General features: G+C 37.9%; 1 protein-coding gene across 1 annotated transcript; it reads left to right on the top strand.

The window, feature by feature from the left end:
• Positions 1-562: 562 nt before the first annotated feature.
• LOC131150201 (peroxiredoxin-2F, mitochondrial) lies at positions 563-20,411 on the top strand. Its single transcript, XM_058100796.1, has 5 exons — positions 563-929; positions 1,351-1,380; positions 5,910-6,068; positions 19,779-19,873; positions 20,100-20,411. Exons 1-5 carry the CDS (start codon positions 714-716, stop codon positions 20,203-20,205), a joined length of 606 nt encoding a protein of 201 aa, XP_057956779.1. The 5' UTR covers positions 563-713; the 3' UTR covers positions 20,206-20,411.
• The last annotated feature ends 1,306 nt before the right edge of the window (positions 20,412-21,717 follow it).

Below are 21,717 nucleotides of genomic sequence, written 5' to 3'. Positions count from 1 at the left end.
GAATGATGATATAAATATTTAGCAAATCCGATCAAATGATAATCTAACACAGATTTGTTCACCAAAACTTTACCTACTACAACATTCAAGAAATTAGTTAATCTCATCGGAATGAGACATTTTAAAGATTTTAACAGAAGGAGTTAATATATGTGTGACATCCAAGGGAAGTGTTATGAAAAATATGAATGTCGCCCTATCTTCCACCCCTTCGTTTTTCATCTCAATAAATGCTTAGTTATCCTTATTATCCTATATAAAGGCACCCTCCCCTTCTCATTTGGAACATACATATTTACATGCTTGTATACATACATTGTGTTATTGTATACACACTTGCATGCTTAAAGGAAGTAAAATATATATAAAGAAGGTGGAAGATAAAAAAAAAGAGAGATATCTTGTACAAGATCAGAAATATTTTGTATTAGGTCAGTTTCAAATTATCTTATAATTTCTCTTGTTTATCTTATTTACCTGTAAAGTAGGTATAGTCGAACCCGTAAATTTATGTATTATCTCTGTTTATTTTCATCTTTTATAACTTTGAAAAAATTGGAATGAATAAAAAAAAATTTTTTCACGAAAAAGAGAACACGGCCTAATATTTTCCCCTTACAGCAATACAATAACTGTCCCCAGAAAAACCCCTGTACGCCACCCCGCGTCCTGCCTGCTGAGTTTCGGGAAAACGATCGTCTCCGGCGAGGGCCATGGCGTCTGCAGCTCTGAGGCGAACCAGCTGCCCTGCGATGAAGTCAGTGGGGGGAATTCTTCGAATCGCAGCCTCGTCGAGGGCCTATTCGTCACTCTCAGTTGGCACTGACATAGTCTCGGCCGCGCCAGACGTTTCTCTCCAGCAGGCGCGCAGCTGGGACGAAGGAGTCTCCTCCAAGTTCTCCACTACACCTCTCAAAGACATCTTTAAGGTTACCCAATTCTGTGAAGAATTTGATTTTGAAAAATTTGCAAATGGGGAAAATGTATTCTGAAATATTTTGAGATTTTCAGTTACTACTAACGAGTGATGATGGGATTTTGAATGCCAAGCCCCTTTTTGTTTTTTTTTTTTTTTCCCCTGGTTGATTTGTTGCAAATTTTCCCTATTTTACTTCCATTCATTGGTTCATTAGATTTTGGTGTTTTTTTGGTTGTGCAATTTCGTACTACTTTTCTTGATTTTGAAAGAAAAAAATGATTTGATTTTAGCAGTTTCAAACAAAATGAAAGCGCTTCAGAAATGCTAGACGCAGTAGAATTTTTAGAATTAGATGTATGATTTTGGGTTTGGGATGTGGTTTTTTATTTTTACTGACTCATTTTTTATTGTTCGTTTCTTTTATGTCGCAGGACAAGAAAGTTGTTATCTTTGGTCTCCCTGTAAGTAGAACGTGTTAAATAGTTTTTGTAATTTTGTCTTTCGTCTGTTAATTTGTTACTTCCCTCCAATTATTGATTGTTGCAAATTATGTTTTGCAAGAATTCTGCGTTCACCCATTGCTTTTAGATAAAGTTGTTCTTCTCAGCTTGACGGGTTTTTGCCAAAAACAAGGGGAGGAGAAACTTGGACAACCATTAAATCAACCAAAATTTTCTTTTTAAGTCTATTTTCTTAACTTTAGATTTTGGAACCCTATCCAACAAGAAAAAAAAGTTTATTAAGGTTGAATTTGAAACTTGGAGCACATTAGGGGAAGAAAAGGAAAATATGAAGATGCAGAATCCATTATTTCATGTCTAACTATGGATAAATTCATTAAATTGAGAAAAGTGAGAAAGAAAATAAAACAATAACAATAACATAGCCGGTCCCAAACCCGGGTAAAGGAGGAGGGTTGCGTTAGGTAACTGATAGTCAGCGTAAAATTTGTCAGATCACTATGATATGAATCCTTACCGAATATTTATTTGGGCGTCTCCTACGAACGACGCGTTGCACTTTTACCACCTGTGTATAGTGAAAAGTGGGCGAGGGTGGGCTAGGTCATCACCTAGAAGCGACACACTGTGTTGGCGTTTAGGTACGGTGTCAAATATGTGAGGGTTCTTGTGTCATTATGGACGTGGGCAAGTAAAGATGTTAGTTCAGGAAATTAGGATTAGATTAACAACTTGGAATATAGGGACGCTTACGGGTGAAAGTATGGAAATTGTGGATACGATGATTAGAAGAGGAGTTAATATAATTTTATTTCAAGAAACTAAGTGGGTGGGAGAGAAAGTTAGAGAAATTGATAAATCAGGATTTAAATTTTGGTACACTGGAAAAGCAAAACATAAAAATGAAGTAGGAATTATTATAGACAAAAATTTAAAAGATAGCGTTGTTGATGTAAATAGAATAAGGGATAGAATTATAAAAATCAAGATGGTATTAGGATAAGAGATAATAAATATCATTAGTGCTCATGCTCCTCAAGTCGGCTTAGCAGAAAGTCTTAAGAGACAATTTTGGAAAGATATGGATAATATTATACAAGGCATACCAAGGATTGAGAAAATATTTATAGGAGGAGATCTGAATGGACGCGTTGGAAGGGATAGTAAAAATTATGAGAGGATACATTGAGGATGTGGATATGGAGACAAAAATGAGCCTGAGAGATGATCTTAGACTTCGCTATGTCATATGATTTTAGTATAATGAATACTTACTTTAAGAAGAGAGAATAACATTTAATAACCTTTCCTTTAAAAGTGGACAAAATAGAAGTCAAATAGACTTTTTTTTTTAACTAGGAGGGTAGATCGTTTATCATGTAAGGATTGTGAAGTTATTCTAGGTGAAAGCCTAACCACACAGCATAAAGTCTTAAGTGTTAGATATATTATTAAAAAATGGAGACAAAAAGATAGAATAAAGTAGTGTAAGAGAACTAGGTGGTGGAACCTAAAAGGAGAAAATATAATAAAATTTAAAGATAAAGTGATCAAAGATGGGGATTGGACTATAGAGGATGGAATAGATACAAATACTCTTTGGAGTTGATTAGCTAGCTCTATTAAAAAGATAGTAAAAGAAATTTTACGTGAATCAAGAAAAAGATTCTCAAATAGCAAAGAAAGTTGGTGGTGGGATAAAGATGTACAAAAAGTCATAAAAACAAAAAGAATTTGGTATAAAAGGTGGCAAAAATTAGAAACAGGGTTAACTTTGAAAAGTATAAGGAGTCAATAAAAGATGCAAAAAAGGTCATTAGTGAAGTTAAATACAGATCATTTAATAGTTTGTATGATAGATTAGATATAAAAGAAGAGGAAAGAGATATTTAAACTTGTTAAAGTTAGAGAAGGAAGAGTAAGGATTTAGGAAATATAAAATGTTTAAAAAGTGAGGATGATATTGTCTTGGTTAAGGATGAAGTTATTAAAGAAAATGGTGAAGTTACTTTAGTAAGTTGTTTAATGAAAACCAAATAGAAGGCTTAAACTTAGAATTGTCAAATGAGAAAAAGACTAAAAATATGAGATTTATTCGCAAAATTAGAGTTAACGAAGTTAAGTTTGCACTAAAAAAGATGAAAAATGGGAAAACTCTAGGACCAAATAACATCCCAATTGAAGTTTGGAAATGATAACAGAATTATATGATTAAGTAATTTATTTAATACAATTATAAAAACTAAGAAAATGACAAATGAATGGAGGAAAAACACTTTAATACCTATATACAAAAATAAAGGAGATATTCAAAATTGTAATAACTATTATGGAATTAAACTTATGAGTCATACGATGAAATTATGGGAAAGGGTAGTTGAACAAAGATTAAAGTTAGAAACGAAAGTCTCAGAAAATCAATTTGGTTTTATGCGTGGGAGATCTACCATAGAATCTATATATCTTTTAAGAAGATTAGGGAAAAGAAGAGGGACGTGCATATGACATTTATTGACCTTGAGAAAACATATGATAGGATACCTAGGGAAGTTTTATGGTGGGTTGTAGAAAAAAAAAAGTGTATGTAGTAGGTATATTGATATCATTAAGGATATGTACGATGGAGTAATGACTAGTGTAAGGACTATAGATGGAGAAACTAGAAAATTTCCAATCACCATAGGTGTACATCAAGGATCTGCTTTGAGTTATTATCTTTTTGCTTTAGTGATAGACCAATTGACTAAGAGTATTCAAAAGAAGGTTCCATGGTCTATGTTGTTTGCAGATGATATTGTATTAATTGATGAAATTAGGGACGGGGTGGAGGCTGAGTTAGAATTATGGAGAGAAGTTTTGGAATCTAGAGAGGCTTTAGGATAAGTAGAAATAAGACAGAATATATGAAATGTAATTTTAGTAATGATAGGAGGAGTATTGGAGACAAAGTTAAACTTGATGATGAAGAAATAAATAACACTTGTAGATTTCAATACCTTGGATCTATTATGCAAGCTGAAGGAGAAGTTAAAGATGATGTAATGCATAGAGTTAAAGCAGGTTGGGTAAAATAGAGAAGTGTTTCAAGTGTGCTCTGTGATTGTAGAATACCCTTAAAATTTAAAGGGAAGTTTTATAGGATAGCTATAAGACCAGCTATGTTTTATGGTTCGGAATGTTGGGCGACGAAGAAACATAATATCCAAAAAGTAAAAGTTGTCGAGATGAGAATGCTTAAAGGATGAGTGGTATAACATTGAAAGATAAATTAAGAAATGAACATATTCGCAGTAAGTTAGGTATAGATCCTATAGAGGATAAGATAAAGGAGAGACAACTTAGATGTTATGGACATTTGCAACATAGGCCACATAGTGCACCAGTAAGGAAGAGTGATTTAGTTACTGTGGCGGGGCAGTAGAAGGGGTAGGGATAGACATTGGAGGAGATAGTGAGTAAAGATTTAATATCCCTGAATTGTCAAAAAAAATGGTCCATGATTGCATAAATTGGCGGAAAAGGATTCATATGTCCGACCTCACCTAGTGGGACTTAAGGCTTGGTTTTGTTGTTGTTGAGAAAGAAAATGAAATATAAAATAAATCAATGAACAAAATTTGATTTACACATCATTAGTATTTTATTATTTTAAAAAATTTTAACCATATTGGGGAGAACTTTTATTTTATAATTTTGTTTTAGAGAGAAAATACAATGAAAATGTATTTTGGTCTTATTTTCCTTCTTCCTTTTCCTTTCCTCAAACAAAATCTTCTGTCCAAATGGAGCCTTAAGGAATCATTAGCTCAAATAGTTTCTTTCCTCATCAGCACCCCCACTGCCCCAGTGACATTTTTTAGGGCTTTTTGGGTTGAGGGCAGCAAACATAGCCTATCAACCAGTGCTATGACTTTGGGCTCCCAATCTGATCAGACAGATTCAGAAACAGCCAATTACTCAATTGTGGTTTTTGTTTTGAAGAAGCTTGTTTTTAGGTAACCATGATCATTTGATTTATGACTTATTTCTCATATTACTAGTTAATTGCTTTTGTTTTCCAGAGAGAGAGTGTGTTTAGGTTTACTGATCTATGAGTCAAAGCTGAAATGAAAATTTGTGGTCTGTGATGCGTTTATGTGATATTAAATTAGGAAAATATGCATTCAGCTCAGATGCATAAGCATGTAAAAATGGGGTTCTTACACTTGTAGTTATTAGAGAGTGAGCCTTGACTCAATAATAAGGGTGTTATCTCTCAACTTGAAAGGTCAAGGTTAGATCGCAGAAACAGTCTTTCCAAGCATGGAGGTAAAGCTGCGTAGTTCGTACATCATGCCTTCCCCAGAACCCCATTAAAGTGGGAACCTTGTGACTAAATGTCACATTTTTTATGCTGGTAGTTATTATGGCTGTCAGGTTTGAGCAAGAGATTTCCGCAAAAATTTGCCACAGTAAAATGTTCATTTTCTTGTGTAGTATGTTTTGCTTAAATGGATAATCTCATGACGTTTGCACGTGCTATCTTTCAGGGTGCTTACACAGGAGTTTGTTCAGCACAACATGTACCAAGTTACAAGAATAACATTGATAAATTCAAGGCTAAAGGAATTGATTCTGTAATCTGTGTAGCTGTCAATGATCCGTATGTTTTGAATGGCTGGGCCCAGAAACTTGAAGCCAAGGATGCTGTAAGTGATTTTGTCCTCTTGCCTTCAGATTATAGAATTCTAATTGTCATAGATTTTTCTTTTGTTTAAGGTGAATTTGAAGGGTTATAATACATTAATACAAGCTTGAAATCCATGTGGCAGAAAGAAAATATCATTGATAGAATTTATTTTCATTCATATCTCTGAAAAGTTTACAACTCTTCATATAGACTTCATATCAACTAGTCCTCCAAGGACTCAATTTGCCTGGATAAAAAGGAACTTCTAAAGCCATGCATTGACTTAACTTCAAAGCAAATGACCTGACAGCTTAGCTCACTTAAGGGCTCTGACGAAGATCACACTTGGCAGGATTACTGGTGGTAATTTAGGCTTTTATTTGTTTTATTTTGTTTTGTAATTTTTTATCTTTAGGGACTTGATATTGTCTCCTGTATTATTCTTATTTAATTTGGGGGAAAATCCTATTTAAATGCTATTGTGTATAGTTTGAGATAGCTTGCATTTTGAAATTGGGAACCCTAATTTCATTTTTTTTCATTTTTCCTTCTTTTCTTATTTGTCCTTCAATTTTCTATTCTTTTCCTTTACTTTCTCTCTTGCCAATCTGTCCCACATCAATTGGTATCTGAGCTTTACTTCAATCCATCATCGCTGCATCATCACTATCATCATTCACAGCCATCATCCGTCGCTGTCATCACAGGCATTCACCCATTGAGCACTATCCCTCCTCAAATACCATCATTAGAAACCCTAACAGCATCATCTTCACGACATCTGCAACCCTAATCATTGTCAATCTAAACCGAAATCATGTAGCATGGCAATTAAACCACAATCCTTTAAACCTCGATTTGCCCCTTCTCTCAATCAGTTGATCCAGAAGTTTAAAAAAGACATTGTGGCTGTTGGATGCTACCAGATCAAAGAAGGAGAATAAAGAAGAAGAAAGAATCCTATGTGGGAAAAACTGCTGCTGCTGCATTGGATTGTGTCACCAAACATACTACACCACTCTGTTGCTGTGTTCTTGTTATCAAAGAAGAAAGTCAATGTAGATGACATACGCTTTGCGGTATATGCACTCTAATCTACTTACTAGGGACGTTGATGGGTTCGGCATGATTGTTAGGCAATAACCCGTGGCTTATACTTAATCTTAAACCTAGGCAAGAGTACACTTACAATATCAAAAAATTAAGGATTATGTGGCTTCCTATGATGGTAGGTTAGACATCGTCACATTCTCTGATTATTTTGAGTGAGTCCTGAGTCCACTGCATAAAAATGGAACTCACTGGTTCTGCGAAATGGTAGTTGCAGACTGTTAAGCATGATCCAGAACACATGGGTAGGCCACCCATTATTTTAGTGGGAGGAGATGAGAGTTTTTTTTTTTGACAAGGAGTCCTCCTGGATAACAAAAATACAAAAATCTATAATAAACTAAAAGAACCAGAAGAAAAAAAGTGCAACTAACAATTACAAGAGTTGCCTTCCAATGTAGGCCTGACCATTGTTCAGTGAAAACCAAAATGACTGACCAAACCAAAAAAAATTTGTAAATCAGTTCGGTTAAGTTTTTAAATTTGGTCGGTTTGGTTTAGTTTTTAAGAAGATCAGTGTTTGGTTATCGGTTTAGTTAAAAATATATATTTTTTCAGTTAACTGAATTAACCGATATATATATATATATATATATATATATATATATATATTAATGTGTGTATAAGTTACCATAAAACCCTCACCCCACTGTCCCTTCAGATTCAAATCATTCAATCCTTGACCTTTCTTGACAACACAACAGCCTAATCAAAACCCTAATACAGTTGGCTGCTCCTGCTCCTCCGGTCCTGTGGCCTCCCCGAAGTTGATTCCACTGCTCGGCAGTAATTTAAACATCAACTCAGGGTAGTTTGTCTTTGTCAATAGGGAAGCAAATGGGCTTGTGTACTTGACTGCAGCTTGGGCAGCTTCATCTCAGATCGCAGGACAGTGTTCCAGTGAATTCTTCAACTTCCTTGGACCTGTTCCCCTTTCCTCTGGTTGCTTGCAGGTCTTCTGGTGTTTGTGTGTTCTGCTCTGTTGTTTTGCTTTGGTTCCTTTTTTGTTCTCTTGTTGTGTTCAGTTGTCTTGTCTTGTATTTTGCCTCAAAAAAAAAAAAAAAAGGAATTTCAGCAGGAATCGGATATGTACCTATTAGTGTTGGTTAATTACAGTTAACGTTGATTAACTGAAGTAATAGTTGGTCGGTTAAGGTTTCGGTTGTGCAGTATGCACTACAATTCGGTTTGGTTGAGGTAATTGCTTAACCGAAATTTTTCTTTGAATTCGGTTGATTCACCATACTGACCGATTGCAATGTCCTCCAATCTCTTAGAGGTTCGATGACGGCAATCCCCAAAAAATTCCTGGATATTGCACCCAAAGGGAAGGTAGGGAAGTGTCTCTATCCCATAGTTACCGTAAGCATATTGAGTGACCTTTAAAAAGCCTAGCATTCCTCTCAATTCACATGATCCAAAGGATGGCGAAGACAGCTGCAAACAAAGAGTGTTTCCATTTCTATGCTTTCCAAAACCCCTGAAGTTAACCAATAACAAGTCTCCCACCTTTCTCGAACCCAACCACTCTTCCCCTGCAAGTGAAAAAAGGCATTCCAAAGTTCCGATACTACCCTGCAATGCACAAAAAGATGGGCATTTGTTTTGTTGCTTGCACAACACATGAAGTGCATGTCAGGATTGAGAGCTTTATGGGGCCTACTCTGAAGCAAATCCTGTGTATAAATCCTTTCTAGGATTATAGTCCGGACAAAATCTTGAATCTTCCCTGGTGCCTTAGCCCTCCAAAGAATGTGATTCCAAGGAAAAGGTTAGATGAGGGAGGTTTTAAAGGTGGGGAGAAAGAATTTAAAAGTGAATATAACTAAGGAATCTCCTTCCCACACTGAGGAGAGAGAGTTAGACAAAGAGAGAAATATTTTTTGAAAGATTATAAGAGTCAATGATTGTATTAGTGGTAGAAGCTTAGGCAAAGGAACTTCAACTTAACTAATAACATTACTTGTGTTGAAGTTTTGATGTTCCATGTCATATTTTTTATGAGCAAATGAAAATCGTGTCTAAGTTTGTCCGTGGGTTATAAGGAATGAGTTGAAAATGGAGATTTTATTTCAATTTTTTGAGTCTTTAAAAAAAGGTTTATCATAAGTTTTTTCGGTTTGTAGAGAGATCACAGGACCTCAGTATACACTGAAGAGGAGAGTTGCTCTGTAGCCTGGACTCTGGAGTCTAGTAACTTTTGAGAACTCTACTCAATTTGTCAGTAGCTAGTCATATTGTTAACTAGTGCTCTCAACTTCTTTTTTACTTTTTTTTGTTGAGAATAAGAAATTCATCAAGAAAAAAGGAATTACAAAGTGGATAAGATGTCCTCAAAGAACAAAAAAAAAATAAAACAAAAGCTGAATACAAAAATAAAATAAAAAACTAAGCTAAAAGGGCCAACCAATCACACTGAAAAGGAGATGATATTTTCAAAACAGTGAGTGGTGAACACCCACAAAGAAACCAAAACAATAATCCTGCCCTAAATTAAATCTATAGGCAACGGACAATCCTGAAAAATGTGAGCATTCCTCTCCAACCAAATTACTCATTTACCCAAATAACAGTGAAGACTGCAGACCAACACAATCTTATTTTGCTTCCCAAAGCCGACAAATTCAATCAAGAGGATAACCTCCAAACACTGGACAAATACAACACTCTCCTAGCAAACAAAAAGCCTTACTCCATAAGCACTGGCCTCTGAGCAATGAAGAAATAAATGAGCAAGATCCTCGCTACTAGCACAACATATATCACACACATAAGGAGAGAGAAAGCCATATATGGTCTTTGAACTTACAAATACAACACTCTCCTAACAAACAAAAAGCCTTACTCCATAAGCACCGGCCTCTAAGCAATGAAGAAATAAATGAGCATGATCCTCGCTATTAGCACAACATATACCACACACATCAGGAGAGAGAAAGCCATATATTGTCTTCGAACTTGCAATAGATTGTGTATGTTAATTCTATTAAGAATGGCAATGCACACAAAGGAATTACTTTGGAAGGAGTTTTAGCTCTCCACAAACATTTGGCAATAGGAAAGGAATGTGAAGATTGAATTAGATGAGAGAAAATTAATTTACAAGAACTACTAGAATTATCCAAGCACTGGACTTTAATATCCCACCATGAGAGTTTGCAAAAGAATCCAAGAAACCAATAAGCGAGGAAAGCTCCCTGATCTCCATATCACTCAAATTTCTATGAAATTTAAATTCCCAAGAAAACCTAGCGTCATGGATAATGAGGAAAAAAGAAATAAGTATTAGGACACAAAGTAAGATAAAAGATTGAAGGAAAGGCAATTGAAAAACATAATTAGAGATCCTTCCGAAGCTGAACCCTACAACCATCTTCCACCTTATATTTGATACAAGTTAAAAATTAAAAATAAAAAATAAAAAAAGAGGATAGCTATGATATCACTAATATGAACTTTCATGGGCTTTCATGAGAAACTCTAGCCATAATTTTAGCATCCCATCCATTCTTCTGCAGCCACATTTACGTTTAATAAACTATGACACCCTTCCACTTCTAGCGATAAAGAGTTAGCTCTTTCTACTAGGTTAATGATAAGACCCTGAGGTTTTATCGTGGAGAAATTGGGGAAATTTAAAGAAGGGAAAATAGTAAGAGAAAATAGTGTTTGATCACTTCGAGAGGATCTGCCTCCAAATTAGCCAAAGGCGATGAATTATGGTATTACTTCATCGCTTGGATCGTCAAAAGCCCCATAGGGATTTATATATATATATATGAGTAGAGAAACTTACTCCTATCAGGACTATAAATATCCCTTCAAATCCTAATTGATTTGGAAATCCTAAGGAATCATATTGATTAGAAATCCCAATTGATTTGGGAATCCTAACACCCCCACCTCCTTCAAATCAACCTTGTCCTCAAGGTTGAGGAGCAATAAACTCCGAGAATCTCTCCACTTTGTAGCTGCATGCACAATGACTAGCATCTCTTTGTCATCATGCCGATGTGGGATGGAGAAAAAGCCTTACTGGTAAAAGCAATGGGGCATCTGTCATGTATTAAAACTGCACCGATGTCAACTTCTGATGCATCAGACTCAATGATGAACACCTTGATGAAATCTAGCAAGGCAAGAACTGGTGTTGTGGACATTACGTGCTTAAGCTTGACAAAGCTTGTTCGGCATCCTTACTCCATATGAATGCATCATCTTCAGTAGAGCAGTCAATGGAGCGCTAATCGTTCCATAATCCTTGACAAACTTGTGGTAGTAACCACCCCAAAAATCGTTGCAGCATTTTTATTGTTTGTGGAATAGGCCAATTTGTCATCGCCTATATTTTAGAAGGGTCAACTAAAACACCTTAAACAATCTGCTGAAGGTATTCCACGTGCGGTGGAGAAAAACTGCTTTTAGATTTCTTGGCAAATAGATGATGCTTACGAAGAGTGGTGAGTACAGTTCGCAAATGACCTAAATGATTTGGCAATAAAGGAATGGGGTGATCATGGTCGCTGAGGTGGCAATCCCCGTGGTTCCGCAAATAGACCAGAAAATTCTGAAATAAAAGATTCTAGTGCTTCATCTTGCCTAGATTGATGTTGTAACTCCTTCGATGCTTAAAGTTGTACCAGGCAACCATATGGTTCCTTTTGAAGGAGTTTCTCCATACGATGGCTTGTAATTGTAGTGACATTACCACAATGTTTGCCTTTAAGAATCACTCTTTGGACATTCACTGTGAACTTCATAACCAGTTTAGAGAAATTCCCAGCTATATCACGTAACATCCCTAACCGTTCAACACCCAAAATCACTTCATGGTCTTCTAGTGGTAGCAAAAAGAAATCAACATACAAACCATGATTTTGCATAGTAAGTTTAACCTTCGGACACTTGCTCTGACATGTCAAAGTCCTTCCATCTGCAACCTTTCACATCAAACTTTTCACATTGCTCCATAGGGTAGGCTAGTTGTTCAATACTTTTAGTGTCCATGAAATTATTAGTGTTGGCCGTATCAATTAAGAAAGTAATAGGTTGGTGTTTTATGAAGCCACTAATTTTCATGGTTTGAGGATTAGCATAACCAGCTAAAACATGAAATGAAGAAGTGATAGATTCATCATTTCCTGATCTAAAGAAAGGGGTTCGTCTTCAACCTCTTCTGGCTCCTCCACTGGTTCAATCATAGAAGAGTCGTCATTTTTTGCAATGGTGCCGATGTCATTTTTCATCACAATGCCAGCACAAACCTTTTGTCATTTGCTCTTTAAGTTCGTCTTGATTCAATGGTTTGGTTGGAGGATTGCAAGGAGTAGGTGGTGTGATAGTGTTGCTGACATTCTGCTTGCTAATGGTCTTGTTAAAGCAGCATTTTTCTTCTCCCAACTTCTCTTCTTCTAACCATGCAAAGGAAATTGCTGCAGTCATAGTTCATGGCCAATACACTTTGACCTCACGCCGAATTTTAGGTAAGAGACCTTCAATAGAAGTACCGACAAGTTGGCTTTCGCTCCAATATTTAGTCTTGTTTGATAGCCGCTCATTGTATCTAACACTCCCAGACAATGCTAGTTTGGCATATTTTAGCAAGCTCTCCATCGATATTCTCATATCTAATTGGCCCAAATTAGACAAGTAATCCAGAAACAAATTCTACCCATAAAGGAATTCCATAACGAGCTTCAAGCCAATCATACCATTGAATAGCATCGTCGTCCAAACTAATAGAAGGCAGCTATTCATTTCCAGGGAGTTCAGATCTAGGTTATAAGGTTTAGTTCACTTGCTTCACTTCATCAAGGAGTTGAGTTGGAGTTGAGATATGAACTATGAGAGTTTTCGTTTGTTTCATGCTTCTAAGGGTGGTCTGGTCAGCTAAATTGGTATCCTTTTTGGTATGCGTTGCAAACACTTTCATTTTTAGCATGTTAGAAGCATTCTCAACTTTAGATATTTCTGGAGTGCGATGAAAGCGAAAGTATTTTTCAACCCTAGAAACCCAATTGATAGGATCATCACTGTCCCACTGAGGAAATTGCACCTTCATACGAAAAGGACCATGATCATGCCCTCTTGGGTAACTTCCTTTGCACATGTACGACTGCTTCCTCCGACTTGCTGATGTAGAAACATCATCTTCTCTCTCTTTATGGGAAGATGTAATGAGTATTTTAGAGAGCGATGCCTAGATCACTTCAAATTGAGACTTGAACATTTTGCTAAGTTTTGCCTTTAGCCTAGTTTCCATCTAGGACTTTGTTGAATTTTTTGAGGTCATTGAGTATGAGTGAAGATCAAGAATTCCAAGATCTTGCTTTTGTCGGTGGGTTACCGGCATCGACAAGATCGTCAGCTATGATACCAAATGATAAGACCCTGAGGTTTTATCGTGGAGAAATTGGGGGAATTCAAAGAAGGGGAAATAGTGAGAGAAAATAGGGTTTGATCACTTCAAGGGGATCTACCTTCAAGTTAGCCAAAGGTTATGAATTATGTTATAGCCTCATGCTTGGATCCTCCAAAAGCCCCGTAGGGGTTTTATATATATATATATATATAGGGTAGAGAATATTACTCCTATTAGGGCTATAAAATATTCCCTCAAATCCTAATTGATTTGGGAATTCTAACAAACATTAAATAATCCTAATATTGAAATAGAAACCCAATTGATTTGGGAATCATATTAATTAGAAATCTCAATTGATTTAAGAATCCTAACAAACATTAATTAACCCTAACATTAAATAGAATCCCAATTGATTTGGAAATCCTAACAGTTAACTGTCAGTTGAGTATGGAGTGTTGTCATTGTCATGTGTCACGAGTTAAGCTTGTTCAGGGCATTATGCTTGTCCGTGACCGCTTGTCTCGTGTGCTTAGGATGGGGTTCCATCATGTAAATACTAGTGTAGGGTTATTTTCTACTAGTAGTGTCTTTGTATGTCAAATAAGGCAGTATGACTCCTCGGTCACTTTGATGTTTTCTAGTGCTAGAGTGGGAATGGCCTAGAAAGCTCTTTAGGGGGAGGGTGAGTGTTCATTAGTCATTGTAAAATTCACTAGCTATTGTCAACGTGTTTAGCCTACTTGCCTCCCTCGCTAAACACACGATGTCAACGAAGGTGTTGTTAATGAATTACATAGTTTCAATGTTTATTGCTTACGTGCCACTGCTTTCATGATTGCTCACTGTTTTCGCTGCCATTTGATTGAATGCTAATGAAAGTGTTTCATGGATGAATGTTGGTAAACGATAGGCTGGTTTAGCTAGCGCCGCACGGCCCTTTCACAACAGTGTGAAAATAGTCGAACCGTGACACTTGGTATTAGAGCCAAGGCTCAGTTGCTACGAGAATTCAGTTACCTTCGTTGTGGGATTTGGAAAGCTTTGGTAAGTGACCATGACACCAAACAATGCTGAGAGGATTAGTGTGTTGAAAGCACAGGTTGAGACAACAACCAATACTATGGCCGCGGAGGTGGCCCAGATGAGAGAACTTGTTGATGAAGTGATGGGATCACAAAAGCATCAAGCAAGTTTTCTAGGTGAGATGTTAGAGGACTTTCACCATACAGTGGAAACTTTGCAATCTCGGATGGTGGATCTAGATGCAAAGTTGAATCTGATGGTTCTTGCTATGGGGAACTCCAACACTCCAAGAGTTAGCAAGACCAAGGTACCAGAACCCAGGACGTATGGGGGTGCCCGAGATGCCAAGGAGTTAGAGAATTTCTTGTTTGATGTGGAGCAGTACTTTTGCGCTGTGGGGATGGCCTTAGAACAGGCAAAGGTGGATACTGCGACCATGTACTTGGTTGGTGACGCTAAACTGTGGTGGCGTACCAAATGGAAGCTGTGTAATCGATAGTTGGGCAGACTTGAAAAGAGAGCTCAAGGCCCAATTCTTTCTTGAGAATGTTGAGTATAATGTAAGGAGAAAGCTGAGAGATTTCAAGTATACGGGATCAATCAGGGAAAATGTGAAACAATTTTCTGCTTTGATGTTGGATATTCGGGATATGTCAGAGAAGGACAAGTTGTTCTGTTTTCTTGAGGGGATGAAACCATGGGCAAGAACTGAACTTCATAAGCAAAGAGTTCAAGACTTGTCTACTGCACAAGCTGCTGTGGAACGCTTGACTGACTACATTGGTAATGATACCGCTTCGTCCAAACGGTTTGGCGGAGAGGGAAACAGTGGAAAGTCTTTCAAGAAAGGCAAACCCATGAGTGGGGGGAGCCGACTCTAAATCATCAACCTCAAAGGAAGTTTCGTCGTCTCAAGGGTTCAACACACCCAATGGAAAGGGGAAGAGTAAAATTTCGTGCTACTTGTGTGGTGGATCTCACAAAGTGAGTGAGTGTCAACACAAGGGATTACTCAATGCCTTACAAGCTTCCACTTCTGGACAAGTGGTGGAAAGCGAGGAGGAAGAAGATAATGCCCCCAAGGGTGGGTTCAGTGCGGCTGGTGAGCGCATTAGAAAAGCGGGCAAAAACACCGAAAGTTACATTAGCAAAAGGGTTAATGTTTGTGGACTTGAGGATAAATGGGAATAGTACTCGCGCAATGGTGGATACAAGGGCTACTTATAATTTTATTTCGCAGTTGGAAGCATGGAAACTCAACTTATCCTTAGAGAAGGATACAGGACGCATGAAAGCAGTTAATTCTGTAGCCTAGCCTACTCTGGGAGTAGCCAAGCAAGTGACTGTGAAGCTTGGACAATAGGAAGGTCATGCGAATTTCACAGTGGTGCCATTGGATGACTTTCCAATCATTCTAGGAATGGAATTCCTAAGGGGGACGAGGGCAGTGTTGATGCCTTCGGATGGTTCCTTGTGTCTAATGGGAGATCTCTCGTGCATGGTGCAAATTGTTGCGATGAAAGGAGATGATGGAAAGTCCCTTTCAGCCATTCAATTCAATGAGAGATTGGGTCAGGGGTGAGCAGACTCGTCTAGCCATGGTGGTGGTAGACAAAGAAGTAGACCAATAGCTGGGTCCCACGACCATCCAGGCGGTGTTGGATGAGTACAAAAAGGTGAAGTCGGATAAGCTACCTCACAATTTGCTTTCACGATGGACTATGGAGCATGAGATCGAGTTGTTATTAGGAGTGAGACCACCTGCTAAAAGGCTATGTTGGATGGCGCCTCCTGAGATAGTAGAGTTGGGGAAACAACTTGATGAATTGGAAGTGGGATGTGTTCACCCTTCCAAAGCACCGTTGGGAGTATCGGTGTTGTTTCAGAGGAAACATAAAGAGCATCTACAGAAGGTGTTTGACAAGCTGAGGGGAAATAGTATGGATGTGAAGAAAGAAAAGTGTTCTTTCGCTCAACGGAGCAATAAATTCCTTGGTCATGTGGTTGAACAAGGTCGTATCCGGAGGGGTATGGAGAAGGTAAGGATGATTCAAGAACGTAAGATCCCCACAACAGTGAAGGAGTTGTGTTCCTTTCTTGGCGTACTAGATATTGCAGGAAGTTCGTTGAGGGGTATTCGTGGAGAATGACTCCAATGACAGGACTACTGGGGAGCTATTGTTGGCCGCACCTGCGGGATGATGTGGTTGATTATACCAAAACTTGTCTCACTTGTCAACAAGACAAGGCGAAACTGAAGAAGTATGATACTTTCATGGCCGCACTAAAGTACTGTTTGGCAAAGGAGATGACACAATTGTTCCTTGTGACTGTTGTGAAACATTGGGGTGTTCCCCAAGGTATTGTTTGTGACCGAGACTTAATGTTCACTAACAACTTCTTGACAGAATTTTTCAGGATATTTAGGTCACATCTTGACATCTCTTCGAGTTATCACCGACAGACAGACAGACAGATGAAGAGATTCAGAGAGCTACTAGAAGAGTACTTGTGCCATTTTGTCAACGACAACTAGAAGAATGTGGTGCAACTACTTGATGTGGCTCCGTTCTGTGGCAATGCCCAAAGGAGCTCAATAACCAACAAGAGCCCTTTTGAACTTGTTATAAACCAACAGCCGCTGTTACCTCATATAGTGGGCGAGCCGTACAGACGAAAGAATCCCAAGGCGTACATCTTCACTAGAGAATGGAGACAGAATGTAGAGTTTGCCCGAGCCTATATGGAGAAAGCTTCTAAATAGATGAAGAAGTGGGCAGATCAGGGGAGAAGACCACAATTTCATGTCAGCTGCCTCAAGCCGTTCAACGCCAACACCAATGACTTGAGCAGAAGTCAATCTAACAAAGCAGAGTTGAAGATAGTGCAACTTCACAGACGTGAAGTTGAAGAGATCTTTGCAGACAGAATGTTCATATCCTCAAGGAAGAAGTGGCAGAAGCTCCTAGTGAAGTGGAAATGCCTTTGATGATAAAGAAATCAGTTGGATTTCTGCAGAAGATATGAAACCATTCGTGGACAAAGTTGAAGTGTACCTAGTGCCAAAGTCTACGAGGACGTCGACCGCATAAGTGGGGGAGAATGTCACGAGTTAAGCTTGTTTAGGGCATTATGCTTGCTTATGACCGCTTGTCTCGTGTGCTTGGGATGGAGTTCCATCATGTAAATACTATTGTAGGGTTATTTTCTGTTAGTAGTGTCTTTGTATGCCAAATAAGGCAGTATGACTCCTCGGTCACTTTGATGTTTCCTAGTGCTAGAGTGGGAATGGCTTAGAAAGCTCTTTAGGGGGAGAGTGAGTGTTCATCAGTCATTGTAAAACTCACTAGCTATTGTCAACGTGTTTAGCCTACTTGCCTCCCTCGCTAAACACACGATGTCAACGGAGGTGTTGTTAATGAATTACGTAGTTTCAATGTTTACTACTTATGTGCCACTGCTTTCATGATTGCTTACTATTTCTGCTGCCATTTGATTGAATGTTAATGAAAGTATTTCGTGGATGAATGTTAGTAAACGATAGGCTAGCTAGTTAAACAAGAGTGCTTTAGCTAGCTCTGCACGACCCTTTCACAACAGTGTGAAAATAGTCGGATCGTGACATCATGCATAGGAACACATAGATACACGTTGCCTTTGTTGTACCTGAACCATGTAGCCTAAATATTAGGAACCCCCAGATAGTGGCAACAACTACATCTCTGAGCCTTTAGACCATCTTGACTTTGAGGAGTATGAGGGATGCATGTTTTGAGATGTATAGTGGCCACTCTTATCAACTCTTAAGGTGTGGAAGACTGGGAGTGCACTAGTATTTTTCATACTTGAGTGTGGAAACAAAGTCAGCAAACTTGTCAAAGATAGGGAGTAGTTTCCATGAACGTAGTGTGAAAATAAACTCTTTCGATTGAATCTCAAGTGCTGGCCTCATCCACATCCTTCAAGAGCTGCCCTGGTAGATAAAACCTGTCCTAGTTTTTGAGTGTTTCAAGGTACCCATTTGGAGAAGCAATTTTTCTGCGAAGATATTGGGTGATGTTCTACCCATGGAGGTAGTGATTGTCTTTGTTGTCCATGGATTTTTGATGTTGATGCCTATGACTTTGGATGGGGGAACACTTGTGTTTGAACCAAACATGGTTATGTAAACCCAGGAAGCACCAATACCAACAATAGACACGTATATGACATGATACTGACACGGCAACAGGACAATGTCAAAAAAAGGAGGATACAACGTGGCAGGGATATATTAATTATTTATTATAAAAAATATATAATTAATGAATGTGTCTGGGTATCATGACTATAAATTTTGTATTGTGTATGTGATTGAAAATTAAGATTATAGACAGATCCACACACCCTCTCCCATACACGCACACATATAGAAGAATTTTGTGTGAAATATGCCTAACCAAATATTTTTAATTGACTAATAGACGTGTCTCCACTATGTTGTCTCCTTTTTTTTTTTTTTTTTTTGAAGTTGTATAGCTGTGTCTTATCTGTGCAGTGTTGGTGCTCCTTAGCCTGCAAATATAATGTTTTGAGCTAACCCTCCCTCAGCTTCTTGAAATATGATTCTACTCTTTAAGGGTCTTAACTCCCTGTCTCCCACAAGAGCCCACAAAATGGTTCCAGGGGCTCAATCAATTTGACTGTGCCTTCTCCCCATCTCCCCTTCTCCAAGCCCATTAAAAGCTGCCAAGTTGCACTACCGAGTGGTAAACAAAGCATAAGCCAAGTTCCGCAAGGATCTGCTGAGGAGCTAGGCACATATAATCAATTGAGTTTTCATCCTCTTGCATAAATGACATCTATTCACCAAAATATTTCATGTAGCTTTTAAGTTGCCAAGAGGCATCCAAAGGGAAAAAGGGAACTCTAGATGGGACTTGTTCTGCATTTAATATTGTATTAAGCTGAGCATAAGGATGAAAGAGACTAGTTTCCTGTGATTTTCTTGTTGGATTTTATATAACAGGCAAAGGAATAATGTTTTGTGATTATGTACACACAGTTTTGGTGAATTATGATGTATGATTTGGAGCAAGCAAGAATTATTTTCAGCATTTGATTTACATATTACGATTGGCACTTTGTTTAGAGAGCATTTACATAAAATTTTCATTTGTTTAATACAACTACAATGAATTGTGCCGGCATGGTGGAACACAGCATCATTTTCACACATTTTTATCTTCCTAGATTGAATTTTATGGAGACTTTGATGGGAGCTTCCACAAGAGCTTGGAGCTGGGAATAGACCTCTCTGCTGCTTTGTTGGGACCTCGGTCTCAAAGGTATGGCATGAACTTCTCCAGTAATTCTATTTGCTCTCGTAGTTTTTTTTTTTTTTTGGGGGAGGTTTGTGTGTCTGTGTGCGTGCATGCGTGTGCGCGTGTGTTGGGGGGAGTGGCAGGAATCAATTAATTGCCTGAATTTATTTGGTCTTGGTTATTCTTTGATCTAGATATATGTTCCAAATCCTAGTTATTCCTGACATATATTACCAATGGTTTATCCTAGATGGTCAGCTTATGTGGTTGATGGGAAGGTTAAGGTACTTAATGTAGAGAGAGCCCCATCTGACTTCAAGGTTTCTGGTGGTGAAACAATTCTGGGACAGATTTAAAGCTTCTTCGGTTTCCTTTTCCAATCCACTGGAAGAGCTTGATATTTTACTGAGCTAATCCTTCTGTTTGCACCAGTAGAAGAGATCCTTTGGTTTCTTACTTGGAATGTTTCTGAAGTTGCTTCTGTTAACTTGAGGGCAATAAATTTGGTTCTCCAACTTTGTAAACAATCAGCAAGTAAAGAAAAATTGAACATTAGCATGCATTGCATCAGGTTGATTTGGAGTGTTAACGCTTCTATTACTGCTTCTAGTTGTGTTATGTTCAACATTTATGCGGGATTTTTATTGAAATCATTCCGAGGTGATTGGTTGGTTGAAGCTACCCAGGGGCTGAGAAAATTTCTCTCTTTCCCACTGAATTAGACCTAATCTAGATTCTATGGTGGGACAAACTTTTAGCGATAACATAGTACGTAAAACTACTGTATTCTGTATATAATGATATTTGTTGGACAGTATGCTCATGGGAAGTAGTACTATAATTTGGGGGGAAAATAACTGTTTTAAAATTTTACTAACATAACATTGTGAACTGCTCTAAGAATAACATAATGTGTGTGTTTGTGTACTAAAATACAAAGTGAATTGTAGGAATTTCACATAGATAGGAATCTTGTCACACTATAGAGGAATATGACTGGCAAACTCCCTCTCTAGAATGGCTTTTGTCATAGGATTCAAATTCACGCTATATAGCACATCTTGACACTGATGGCTTCAAGTGGCTCACTTGCTTTAATCCCGTTAGTGTGTATAAAGAAGATGACAAACACAAGGCAACAATTTATAACAGTAACAACTCCCAACCTTACTCTTTTATAAAGATGAGGATCGCACACTCATTACATGTGCAGGAACACTATGCAAGAATTCCCTCTAATGTCTCGTGTCACCCACATGTCATATTAATTTATAATTGATGCCTTCAGTTGTTTAGGGTTTGCAGTTGACAATCACAAATGTCTAGGTTGTGCCAGATGCAGTTAGCATTTCTCAACAAAACATAACCAACTTTGTCCACAAATTGCCCCTTTAAATAAGTTGGTGGTTTACTAACCTTACAAGGGAAATTGTTAAGTAATAGTCTTGCCTGGTTATTATGCCAACGCTACAATGACATCAACATTGCACATTGCTCATAGGCCAATACCTTGTTTGGGGCTTAGTTTTCCCTTAACCATGCCTTATTTGACGTACACACAACACCATATGTTAGTAAGACGCTTGACATACCCAAGTTAACTATTTATGTCAACAAAAACCAGTCACTGTAATATTCTTGTCAGAGATACGGTCTAACCATGTCCATTCCTCACCATGTCGAGGAGGCAACTTTGTATTTATAGTATTCCCTCCTTAGCAATATAGATTATCAATTCACCAAATTTCGAGACAACCCTTAACAAACCATCTCACGTTACTGCCTTGGCACATGAGTTACCTATATTGCATGTCTTGACAACACTAAGTTAATGTATCAAGGGTTTGATAGATTCTCTTACATGTTAA

Source organism: Malania oleifera, chromosome 3 (genome assembly GCF_029873635.1).
Source record: "Malania oleifera isolate guangnan ecotype guangnan chromosome 3, ASM2987363v1, whole genome shotgun sequence".
In the NCBI taxonomy this organism is placed as follows: domain Eukaryota; kingdom Viridiplantae; phylum Streptophyta; class Magnoliopsida; order Santalales; family Ximeniaceae; genus Malania; species Malania oleifera.
This window is presented reverse-complemented; position numbering and strand designations above follow the sequence as displayed.

Excerpts from the sequence above, each read along its gene's own strand:
- LOC131150201 (XM_058100796.1), top strand. The coding sequence starts at position 714 with ATGGCGTCTGCAGCTCTGAGGCGAACCAGCTGCCCTGCGATGAAGTCA. Across the intron at positions 6,069-19,778 it reads AACTTGAAGCCAAGGATGCT|ATTGAATTTTATGGAGACTT; the intron begins GTAAGTGATTTT and ends TTATCTTCCTAG. Across the intron at positions 19,874-20,099 it reads TTGGGACCTCGGTCTCAAAG|ATGGTCAGCTTATGTGGTTG; the intron begins GTATGGCATGAA and ends GGTTTATCCTAG.